The sequence below is a fragment of the Myotis lucifugus genome, unplaced genomic scaffold (assembly GCF_000147115.1).
Source record: "Myotis lucifugus unplaced genomic scaffold, Myoluc2.0 scaffold_140, whole genome shotgun sequence".
In the NCBI taxonomy this organism is placed as follows: domain Eukaryota; kingdom Metazoa; phylum Chordata; class Mammalia; order Chiroptera; family Vespertilionidae; genus Myotis; species Myotis lucifugus.
The window spans coordinates 1,465,826-1,478,525 of record NW_005871188.1 but is presented as its reverse complement, the minus strand read 5'-3'; the positions used below and the strand labels follow the sequence as shown (position 1 = coordinate 1,478,525).

Genomic DNA, 12,700 nt, shown 5'->3' with positions numbered 1-12,700 from the left:
GTTCATAGGTCGATGCTCAACCACTGAGCTATGACCGGGCAAGAATTAGTATCTTTTGAATAATTATCACTGGGGACATTGATGTCATTGACAATCAACCTGCCTCTCTAAAGAAAGTGTAGAAAGGGTGGAATAGTAGACCAGAAACAGGAATAAATAAGGTACTTAGAAAGCAGGGTAGGGGAGAAAACTAGTAGTAGATTTAATCCAGATCTAGACATTAAATATGGATGATGTCCTGTTAATAGCATACGTTTGCACTGGACCAATTTCATCTGATTCTTCTAATAACGTTGAGGTGGAAAAGGCAGGAGCCATGCTGAGGTCCCCATGTTCAGTGACCTTTTCCTCCCACTGCACAGACTCCGGCTTCAAAAAGGATACTGTGGCTACAGAAAAAATCAAAGTCAAAACCAATGGTGGCATTCCCTAATGTTACTGTGAATAGCATAACATTGGCCATTAAATTTTCTGATGTTCAAATTCAGGAATCTGGCATTTTGTGTAGTATAAGAGAAGGCTATAAACCTGAAGGTGGTTTTAGTTAAGCCAAAAAAAAAAAAATGTGAGCAAGACACATATATACAATTTATTAAAAACACATGAACACATTAAAATCTCACTATTTATACAATCTAAATTCTAGCAACATATACAAATACTGAGTGACTACAGTACATGCCGAGGTAAGAAAAGTACATTCTGGGAGAATTTCACTGACACTTAAGCCATTTTTGTTTCCAATATGTATTTCAATACATGTTTTGTTTCCACCCTTCCCAGTGTCAAAAAAAAAAAAAAAAAAAAGGAGAGAGAGAGAGATGAAGAGACTAGCCACAAGTTGGTGTGACTAAATGACCTAAAAAGTACTTTAATAACCATCCAACTCTTCAGATTTTGCAGTTTAGGGACTTCAAGTTCAGAACTGAAAGGCAAAGCAAATAGGTAATTTGTTCTTCATTAATTTCTCTTAAAAAGGTCTGGAGAGCATAATCTGTTAGTTCTTTTTAATCATATCACCTGACATGGTGCTTTTATAGCCATGCTGCTCTCCAGGTGACAATGTGGAGTCAAGGCAAGTACCTTAAAGCTTTACCACTTTCCATACAATTAGAGCTGCATTCATATTCAGATGAGCTCACTTTCTGCTCCCTGCTGTGGGAGGAAGGGCAAGTACATACACAACGTCATAATTTCAATTACTGTATAAATCCTCTACTCGAACCATTTCGTCAGCAAACTAAACCCATTGTTCAATGCAAAGTGCAAATAGTGAAACATGAACTTAAATAACTGGACCAGACCCTGCATACAATAGGATCTATTTAGATTTACAGCTTTTAATAAAATATAAGTCAGCATTCACAATATCTTACCTCTAACTGTGCTGGTTCCTAAGATCAAGTAACAGCGAAGTCAGTGTAATTTTACAAAACATGTAATGGCCACACTTGCTGCACCACTGTCTGATTCTATTTTTATAATTGCATTAATAGGAAAAAAATTTAAACCAATAAACCACAGTGACTTAAGTCTTTTACATATTTCAAGCAAAGAATAAAAATTCGAGGACATTTTTGTAAAAAATCGTTACTTTTCACATTTTCAGTTGTTACTTGATTGTCTCCAAAGCTGTATATATATATCAGACATATAAATGTAGTAAAAAAACAAACAAAACCCAAACCCCAAAACTCTACTATGAAAACAAACTAAAAGAAAAAGTACAAAACCAGAACAACCCTTTGTATCAGGCTCAGCTCTTCATTTTGAAAGTAAAATATATAAAAGTAGTAAAAACTAGATATTTGTAAGAATCATTGGCAATTCAAGGACAGCACAGTGGCATTTTGAATCAAGTCTTAAAACATGCATCATTTAAGAAAACATTTGCTTCTCAAAAAAAAAAAAAAAGGTTCCATGGGAAAAGGAGGTGCACACAGTTACACAAAAATAGCAAGCATCTTTGGGAAAACAAAATAGTTATTGAAAACATTTCTCTTAAAGCTTCAAAAAGGTATGTGATTCTAGGAAAGGTATATTCTCTCTGTACTAAGGATGAATAAAAAAATAAAGCGATTGGTTTACTCTCTTCCCACCTGAAAGGGGAGGGCTGCATTAAGACATGTGCTTTACACATTCATATGTTCTAATAAAAGTTCAACACCTGTGCTTTTTGTTTCAAATATTTTGAAACAAAATATGGATTGGGTTTTCAATGAATAAAATTATGCTTCATAGTATGTATGGAAAAGGAAAAGCAAATGAAAATAAAACCAACAAAATCATACAAGGAGAGGGTGGGAGGCTGTAGAAATAAACAGTTCTATTTGGAAGCAATGTTTTAGATTAATGATATACTTGTGGAAGCAACAAAATGAAGACTGTTCACCTTCAAATTTAGCAAGTTCTGGCAACATCATAATCTGGTGGCCCAGGCCAACAGAAATGAGTAGGACCTGATGGAATGGAAAAGTACATTTCCATTAAGACTACAAATTAAAGTATATAGAAGGGATTTCAAATTTTAATCACATGGGCAGCTTATGTCGTGTTGCCAGCCTAAAGACTTTTAATCATGGTTTTTACATTCTAGGCTGATAAACTACAGATGATTTCTATTTCACCCATCTAAACTTAGCTCTGTTCTGGGTAAATGGTAACTAGGTGCCCAGGGGAATAAAAAAAGACACATGAATAGCCACGTGTGAGGATGCTGTAACACCTCTTCCCTACGTACGAGATAAAGAACTACTCACACTCTCACACACGGATGAGGCACAAACACACTGAGTTTATAGTTTGCTTTGGAAAACTAAAACACTAAAAAAAACCCAAAACATACCTTGAGATTAAAAAAAAAAATCTACATATTTTAAAAGGGGGCAAATTCTGGTTATCTTTTTTAAAGGTAATTTACAGGACTTCTGAAGAATGATTTTGCCTTTGCTGTGATAAATAGAAGTGGGGCATGTTTACAGCGTCTACTTGGAAGCCCTCAACTTTTCACAACCCTCCTAGAAAAAATCCCATTGCAAATAAAGTTGGAGGGGAGGAGTATCTCTTTCATCGCTTTTTTAGAGAGGATCTCTTTTTTAAATTGCAAAGTTCCTGTTTCCACAGTGAGAAGTAAACTTAAACACATTAGAGGATCTGAATTCATGAAGTTTGATAGAGCAAGTATAACCCACTGAAAAAACAAAACATTTTACAAACACAAGAACGGGCTGGCCATCAAGGCCCCAGGCGGAATAAGCAGAGACCAGGCCAAGTCATGTACCGCGGGTGTCAAAGCACCTGAGTGTCAAAAAGTGACAACCACCCTGCTCATTAAATCGGAGTTTCTCACCTGTACTCTTCTTAAGGAAAAATGGATACGTGTGTATGACTGCAATCAAAACAATGATTATGTATCACTAATTATTATTATTTTAAATCCAGAAAGGAATACAGGAATAGAAGAGGAGGAAATCATGATAGTACCCACCTTCACACAAAGCAGAATTTCAAGCCATTAGACATTTCAAGAACAGTACCATGCATTATTGCCAGTCAGGCTTACAAAGCCTTGTTGAGTTCATCAAATGTACCTGCAGCATTGGTAATAAATACTTACTTTCAGTGATTTTTAATTTCTTTGAAGTGCATAGTAGGGAGCTTTTTCTGTATTAAAAATAGTGTTTTACAGTAGTAACAAACAGGATGTTTGAAATTTAACAGGCAAGCAGTAACTGCTACAACAACACTTCTAAAGCAAGATGGCAAGATTAGTAGTTTCCTGTACCTCGGTCATCACACTTCCCCCACTACATCCGTGACAGATATGTAATACATTCTATATATTACTACCACTAATAGGAAAAAAAAAAGGCCATGTGCTTTAAAACGATGCTTTGTAAAAAGCAGCATCACCTTCAAAGGATTTCTTTCAAAACATCACTGTCGCCATCCCTCCCTGTTCCTGACACCTCCTGTGTGCTCTGTGGCACCTGGTACACCAATTCCTCTGGGGCATTTGGACCTGGCTTCCCACCTTTTGGGGTATCATACTGGGCCCGGGCTGAGGAGCAGCTGTCAGTCCTGGCGAGAAGAGTGTTGTATGTTCCCACTAAAGGAGGAGGCTGGTTCCCTGTAGCTTTGAAAGTGGACGTTGAGGGTAGACCAACTGAAGCTGGGGTGTGCCCCGAGATATCCATGACAATGGGGGTTGCATACTCAGGCCCCGTAATTGGGAGTGGTTCAGCGTAGGCGTGATACACTTCTTGCATCGGGGAGTTGTAAGGATCTAGGTCAGCATAGCCTGTTTCTTTTCCTTCTTCTGGTTTGAAGGTCGACCTCTGATGAAGTGTGCCAACAATTCCTCCCACAAGCGGCTGGGCATACTCTGTGAGTATCACAAAGGACAACAGAAATGTTACCTCATTGATATGGGCCTCATATAATTTAGGGTGCAAGCTACAGACTTACACCAAAGCAAAAACTTCTCCATGGAACTTTTGTTGCTATCAACACAGACCCTGTAAGGACCAACTTCAAAAATTAAAATTAAAGATGTTATCTTGTGTATCATGGTAATAAGTTAATATGCCAGAACACCTCACTGTTCATGTAATTTTGCATCAAGAGTGTTTGTATATGTTCTTAAGATACATACAGTCTTTCACTAGAAAAGAAATTTTCCATTGTTGGAATAGTATTAGAATATAATTTCAGTTGTTTTTTTCCCCCAAATATGTTTACAATAAGTACAGGCCAGGTTAATGTGATAAATGCTGTAAGTCTCACTATGTCGTTTTTTTTTTTTTTTTTTTTTTTTTTTTACAAATAATTGTTATTTATTTATTTTGAATAAAAAGTTGGCCGCGATAACAATACTAGTGGCTCTGCGTACAAAACACAACACATTTGAGGTTATTTCATCACATTTTTACAAAACTGCCATTATGTACCGCACTTGATATTCACAGCAACTTTACTAGACTCTAAGGACTAGAATCAGATGAGCAACAGGAGAAACCAAAATGGAGAAAAGCTAAAAACCAGTGGTGTTTCCTTAGCTAGAGAGCTGGCCGGCAGCTGAGTGGTAAGGACAGAGGGTCTGTTACACCTTCTTTAGTAATAACAGGGCTACACATTGACAAACACCCTCCAAGATTTCTATTACATTTTCTCTATAATCTGCCCCACTTCAAACTTTCCCAGAAACCTCTGCCATGATATGACATAAAAGCTCAGGACACTGGTGCATTATGCTCAGGAAAGGAAGGCTGAGTGGTGCTGAGGATATGCACGGTCTGGTTCAACCCAAGAAGCTCAGTTCAAACCCAAGAAAGAAGTCGACCCTCTTCAGTCATGAGGTTCTTTGCAGTTTTGAACACTGGGAAAAGTGAACCATGCTCCATCTTAAAGGGGCAGGAAGTTCCTCACTCACTCTACATACCACGAGCACCTTCCTTCCTGTGCAAGGAGGCACTTGCCTTTTGGTGCTGCTGGAGGTACCAAGACGGAACAGACAGTTCCTGCCCTTGAGGAGCTTACAATCTAATAATGAACACTATGTACTTATGTGCAATTGAGAAAAGCAGCCATTTTTCTGGATGGTGGGATATTCCAAGCAAAATGTGTTGTTATTCTTTTTTAAAATATATTTTTATTAATTTCAGAGAAAAAGGGAAAGGGAGAGAGAGAAATATTAAGGATGAGAGAGAATCATTGATTGGTTGCCTCCTGCACACCCCCTACTGGGAATCGAGCCTGCAACCTGGCCATGTGCCCTTGACCGGAATCGAACCCGGGACCCTTCAGTCCACAGGCCGACCCTCTATCCACTAAGCCAAACCAGCTAGTGCTGTTATTCTTAAAGTTATCGTTTAAAACCGAAGCCTTATCACACCACCTAATGAGATGGCAAACATTTTTTTTAAATCTTCCTTTTATAACCTTAAGTTTTTAGATGCCTGTTCTTTTTATTTCAAAAAATGTCATATGTAAACATACAAAAATTCAAAGCGGAACACAAAGATGCACAGGCATTGGGTAAACAAACTACATATCAGTACACACAAAACAGACTTATTTTTCTATACAGTGTTATTTTTGTATAAACAAGTTTGATATTCCCTTTCCTTTCATACATTAAAGTACAAATCTAAGTCAGTCTTGAAAAGACTTAACTGATTTTTATATTCTATCTAATACCAAAACCAAAACCAAATGCCCTAAACCCTCCCAGTCTGTTAGCCAAGTGACAAACTGATGGAGTCTGAAATGCCTCAAGGCCACCACAGCCTCTTACATCCTCTAATCATTAGAGTCTAATGCGATTACTTTGCAGGATCTTCCGGTGAAAATAACAGGATTTCATGATGGCGAAGTAAGCAATTCTTTACCTTATAAATACACATAAGATTCAGATTTCTGAAATTTAACTCTCCCAACCCACTTACAGTATTTCACCCCTGCTTTGTCGGCACGAGAGTTCCACATGTCCCTTTTCAATTCCCCCCAAGCCTGGAATGAACGGACAGACACCGTGTTGGCATCCCTATAGTACTGCTCTAACTAAGCTCACTCCCTAGGACCTCAGGTGGGGTGGTATGTCTCCCCACCAGAGTACAGTTATAACTCAAAGAAAAGGCAAGCTACGAAAAGCAGAGCCACCCAAACTGGATAAAGATTGGGGGAGAAATATTCATACACCAAAAGGAGTAACTTCTTCATAGGACACCTTTAAGCAATTTCCCTGTTAAATTTGTTAATTTCACACCAAGTTTTCAGAAACAGCCCTGTCTTAAAACAAACTATCTGCACGTGGGAGGCCGCAGCCCATCGACCAGCTAACAGTCCTCACACTGATGGACTGCAGTGCCCTGGGAACAAGCTCACAATCTCCCAAACACTCGGCTGTTTCATCGGGTGCTGCGGCTACAGTACTTGAGATCACTGGAAGCAACTCTACATCTGTAAGTCTGACTTCACTAAAGAACAGTCACATTTCACGTGCTTTATAATCAGTTTGAATAGCGGAGATCATGTTAGCAGATGTGAAGATCTTAACTCCAAAAGCCCCTTTTAGCTTCAAGAAAGAACAGGCAAAGTTTAAAACTCTGAGACTTGAAACATAGTCTAAAACCATGGTTAAAGCTGCCAATGGATACTTCCACTAAAAACTAAAATGAAAACCACATGAGTGGGTTAGACCCTTGAGGGGAAGGTGACTCTGGACACACTGCATTGCTAATCCACCAATACACAGAAGGGCGGCTTAAGCGCTTCCAGATACAGTCACAACGAATGACCAAGCCAGGCAGAGGCTCGAAGCTGCCCATGCTGGGCTAACTATAGAGATTGATTTGTCTTACTGTCTGTGCTGCCCAATCTCTTAACAAGAAAAAAGGGCAGAATGTATCTTTCCTTTAAAAAATTTAGGCTGCCTGGCCTGGCGGATGTGGCTCAGTTGGTTGAGTGTCATCCCATACACCAAAAGGTTGCTGGTTTGATTCCCAGTCAGAGCACATGCCCCAGTTGTGGGTTCGATCCCCAGAGGGGGTGTGTGAGAAAGGCAATTGATCGTTTCTCTCTCTTTCTCTCTCTCTAAAAATGTAGGCCTTCTGACTCTGAATATAATCCATTCAGTTTAACTTTAACCAGAATTTTTGCTTGTCTAGAATAATATTTGGGCCCTGGCTGGGTAACTCGGTTGGTGCACCATCCCTTACACCAAAACATTACACATTTGATTCCCTCCTGCTCTTCTTTTAATACTCTTATATATTCAATAAAACCAAATAGATTTCCAATTAAAGAGACAAAAAATGCCCATAGTTTTTAGAAATGAATGGCTCAGCTTTACAGATAGAACATCTGAGGCACAGAAATGACTCTCTCAAGGTAATATTTAAGGAAGTGGTCTTATTGGAAAACAGCTCATCTCTCACACATGAAAAAGATAAAAGACATTGTAAATCCCATAGAGCCTCACAGCAAGCAGAGCAGCTCCTCCCTCTGCCTGGGGCTGAAGGCTCCACGAGTTACCTGCAGAGTCCGTTTGCAGCATTGTGGTGACCTCTCTCGCACTCAGGTGATTGACTTCACTGCTGCTGTAGCGAACGGGGGTTTCCTCGTGCTCCACAGATTTCGCCGGGAGAAACTGCTTCATTCCTTTCCACCAACCTTCATTGTAGCGGTAAGCAAAAGAGACCATTAAAGAAAAACCTATTTCTGAAATCGTAACAGTATATTAACAGAAAGCCTGTTGTATTTAACATGTCTGTAACAAATAAATATCTATACAAACTAGCCTTTATGTTCAAGCGTCTTTTTTTATTGTGGTAAAATATAAAAAACATCCATTTGTCACCTTCACCACTTTTAAGTATACAGCTCAATGTTATTAAATACATTCACACTGTTGTGCAAACATTACCACCATCCATCTCTGTATCTTGTACAACTGGAACTCCATACCTATTAAACAGTAACTCCCTAAGTCTCCCCACTCTTGGATACTGGCAACCACCATTCTACTTCCCCTGTTGATGATTTTAACTATTCTAAGTACCTCACATGAGTGGAATCATACAATATTTGTTTTTTTGTGTGTGTGACTGGCTTATTTCTCTTAGCATAAGGTCTTTAAGGTTTATCCATGTTGTAGCGTAATACAGAATTTCCTTTTTAAGGATGAATAATATTCCACTGCATGTATATATGTTACAGATCCATTCATCAGTCGATGTTTTTACATTTTAACTGTTGTGAATAACACTGCTAATGAATATGGGTATAGAAATATTTCTTCAAGACCTTGCTTTTAATTATTTTGGGTATATACCCATAAGTGGAATTGCTGAATCATATGGTAATTCCATTGTTAATATTTTGAGGAACTACTATATTGTTTTCCACAGCAGCTGTAACATTTTACATTCCCACCAACAGTGCACAAGGGTTCTAATTTCTCCACCTCTTCATCAACACTTGTTTTTTTGATAGGCACCTTCTTAATGGGTGTGAGGTGGTATCTCACCATAGTTTTGATTTTCATTTCCCTAAAGATTAGTGATGTTGAGCATCTTTTCACGTGCTTATTGGCCAATTGTAGAGATTCTTTAGAAAAATGCACATTCAAGTCCTTTGCCCATTTTTGAATCAAGTTGTTTATATGTTGTGGAGTTTTACAAATATCTTACGTATTCTAAATATTAATTCCTCATCAGATATATGATTTGCAAATATTTTCTCCCATACTATGGGTTGCCTTTTTACTTTGTGGGTAGTGCCTTTTGATGCACAAAATTTAAAATTTTTCATGAAGTTCAATTTGTCTAGTTTTTCTTTTATCTGGGCATTGTGTGTAATTCATATGTCCCTGAATTTTAGGATGGATTTTTCTATTTCTGCAAAAAATATCACTGAGATTTTGATGGAGATTCCTAATGAATCTGTAAATTGCTTTGGGTAGTACTAAATATTAACAATATTAAGTCTTCTAACCCCTGAACATAGGATGTTTCCTTTTCTGTCTTTTAAAATTTCTTTTAGAATGTTTTCATTGTATAAGTCTTTTACTTCCTTGGTTAAGTTAATTCCTAAGTATTTTACTCTTTTTGATGCTATTATAAATGGAATTGTTTTTATAATTTCCTTTTCAGACTATTGATTATTCGTGTATAGAAATGCAACTGATTTTTTGTGTTGACTTTGTATCCTACCACTTTGCTGAATGCATTTATTAGTTCTAACAGCTTTTTCTGTGTGTGGAATCTTTAAGGTTTAGCTCTTCTTCAAATGTTTGGTAGAATTTACCAATGAAGCCATCAGGTCCAGGACTTTTGTCTGTTGGGAAATTTTTTCTTACTAACTCAATCCCTTTACTAGTTAAAGGTCTATTCAGATTTTCTATTTCTTCATGATTTAGTCTTAGTTATGTCTCTAAGAATTTATCCATTTCATCTAGGTTATTCAATTTTTTGGTGTACAATTGTTCATAGTATTAATAATCCTTTGTATTTTCATAGAATTGATAATGTCCCCAGTTTCATTTCTGATTTTAGTAATTTCAATCTTCTCTCCCTTTTTCTAAGTCCATCTAGCTAAAGGTTTGTAACGTTTGTTGATATTCTTAAAGAACCAACTTTTTCATTGATTTTTCTCTATTGTCTTTCTATTCTCTATTTTCTTTATCTCTGCTCTAATCTTTATTATTTCCTTTCTTATGGTAGCTTTGGGTTTAGTTTGTTCTTCTTTTCCTAATTCCTTAAGTTTTTCAAGATTATTTTTTGCTTTGATAGGATATATAGCGTAAAGCAGAATATGGTAGGAATCTCTATCAAAAGCATATACAGAAGCAGATCACTGGTCAAATATAGTTTGTCTGTGGTAGGGGTGGTTTAAAATGTGTGTTTTTTTTTAAATACTTTCCAAGATCTACCCTAGCAGCACCTGATTAGCTCCCACCACTGCTCTTGTCTACCCTGGTCACAGTGGTGAACCCTTTTGGCTCCTAACAGCTGTTCTGGTAGTGAGACAGGGAAGTGGGGGACCCATAGGTGACCCCTGGTGTAACTTGCAGCAATATGCCACCTACCATACAGAGTTGGAATTCAGAAGATGACAACTTATCACAGCAGACATGGCAGACTTCAGGATTCCTAAACTGCTGGACTCCACTTAAATACCCAGAGCAGAGTGACATACACATACTTTTACTAGGACCAAAACCCTCTGCCTCTTACAGTGTTCACATAGGCCTCAAAGAAAGCTGGTCTCCTCCAGATGAAAGTTTTCCAGGAGAAAAATAATTCCTTTCCATTTCATTACTTATTGACTAGAAGAGATCTGACAGGAGAGTAAAAATGATCAGAAGAGAGAAGGAATGCCAGCTTCCTAACAGTGCTGGGAAATTTCAGTGGGCCTGAAAACACTCCTTTCCCTGCTGCCATCTGGAGGGGAGGGACTTCCCGCTGACGGAAAAAGATGTAAAGTCATGAGTTACCTGCCCGGTCCCAGTAAGGTAAATCATAGGTGCCTTCAGTTTTTTTCTTTCTGGAAAAATACAGGAAAAGAAAGTGAGCAAATAGAATGATTTCACTAGTAAGACAGCTCTGAAACTGCAGGATAAACACCAAAGTTAATAATTAGTCAAGAGTACACATTCCCACTTGCTGATCTACCCAAGGGAGGCCTCTATTTCATTTGACTTTGTCGAGGCTCATAAATTCTGGATTCTCAATAAACATTAACTGCCTCCTGGGACAGTTATCTGGCTACTCAAATATTTCAAAATGAATATAGAAATAAAAAAAGTCCAGTCTGTAGATAAAAAGACTGAATTAAATCAAAGACCCAGACATGACATGTGGGTTTTTATGGGAAATCATATCAGGTTTGATTTGGTTTTAAATACAAATTTCACGGAACAACAATAAAAAAAAAATCCAACATTTTCTCCTGCATTGTTTTATTTCCAATTTTCTCCGTTTCTTCTATGGTCCTTTGTCTCAGAGAAGTTCCAAGAGTCATATACCCTTCATTGTATAGACTGAATTCCCCCTACTGTCCCAGGATAAGTCAACTCTGGCACAAAGTGACAAATGGCCGAGGGAAGAAAAGGCTTCTCCAGGCCTGGGAGGTGAGAGCCACGGGTACAACAGAGAAGACTCTGCCCAGTCCACCCTCAGAACGCTGACATATCCTCCCCAGGAGAAGTCTCTCATTCCTCAGCTAAGAATTACTATCTATCAAGAGCCCTTTACAAAGGACAGTTTCTGATTCAAGCATGTAAATCTAATTAATGTTATGCTTTGCAAGCTAGAGAGAAAGTAGACATGTTCTAGTGCATAAAGAGGACAAGGTGGTTATGTGATTGCTCAAGATCACAAATGGTGCTTTATCAAAGAGCCCAAGCTACATCCACATGCACTTCCTACTTGGAAACATTCTTTTCCAGTATTAGATTATATTTTTATTATTGATACTAAAAACTTCTCTATAATTAGTTATTTCTCCTTGAAAATCCTCTACCATAAGAATTCTAAATAAAAGGAAATCAATAACCTTTCCTAAACGGAAGTTAGAAACTCTGTACAGCTAGGGCAATTAATTGAATGTTATAATTATTACCAAGGGCTATACTATAAGACTTTGTAGACTCTCAAGTGACAAAGCTTCAGGTTATTTATTCATTACATGTCAAATGCTTAGAACAGTGCTTGGCACGGGTTAAGGTTTCAATAAATTGCAGCTGTTTTTATTATTCTCCTCCTCACTATTTTCCACAGCCCTTTAATAGCATCTCCGCCTTTACTCCTTGTCGTGAAGCTGGTCATCAGCAATTTCAATGACCATGCTTAGAAGTGACTTCAGTTCTGCAGTTCAGACCTTTGGTCCTGAACAGATTGTATTCCATCTGCCTCTTGGGATTCTGAATGTCCACAGGATTCTATAAACACCATCCCAAACTGATTCAAGACTTGCTTCCTCTCAACGATTCTACTCTTCCATCCTCACTTCCTCAGAGCTGTACTCTGACCACAGAGGATTAGACTTTATTGATGGTACGTTCAGAGGCCGCAGTGGTTAGGAGCGTGGGTCTGCAGCCAGGTCCAAAACTCCGCTCTGCCATGTGCCGGCCAGGTGAACCTGGGCAAGTTATTTATGCTCCCTTCTCACTTTCTTCTGTAAAATGGGAGTTATAACA

At 38.1% G+C, this 12,700-nt stretch overlaps 1 protein-coding gene and 1 long non-coding RNA gene across 2 annotated transcripts in view; one reads left to right on the top strand and one right to left on the bottom strand.

Moving 5' to 3' along the window:
- Nucleotides 1-360: 360 nt before the first annotated feature.
- Nucleotides 361-3,626, top strand: LOC111827165. The gene is made up of 2 exons (XR_002830681.1): nt 361-945; nt 3,442-3,626. It is a non-coding gene; the product is annotated as an uncharacterized LOC111827165 (long non-coding RNA).
- A 239-nt stretch (nt 3,627-3,865) lies between these two features.
- Nucleotides 3,866-12,700, bottom strand: part of DCBLD2 (discoidin, CUB and LCCL domain containing 2) — an 88,920-nt gene continuing 80,085 nt past the window's right edge. The window contains exons 14-16 of the mRNA XM_006094691.3: nt 10,997-11,046; nt 8,035-8,172; nt 3,866-4,384 (exon numbers count right to left, since the gene is read on the bottom strand). Coding sequence (XP_006094753.1) covers nt 3,915-4,384; nt 8,035-8,172; nt 10,997-11,046 — 658 coding nt within the window. The 3' untranslated portion in view covers nt 3,866-3,914. The remainder of the gene's footprint in view (nt 4,385-8,034; nt 8,173-10,996; nt 11,047-12,700) is intronic.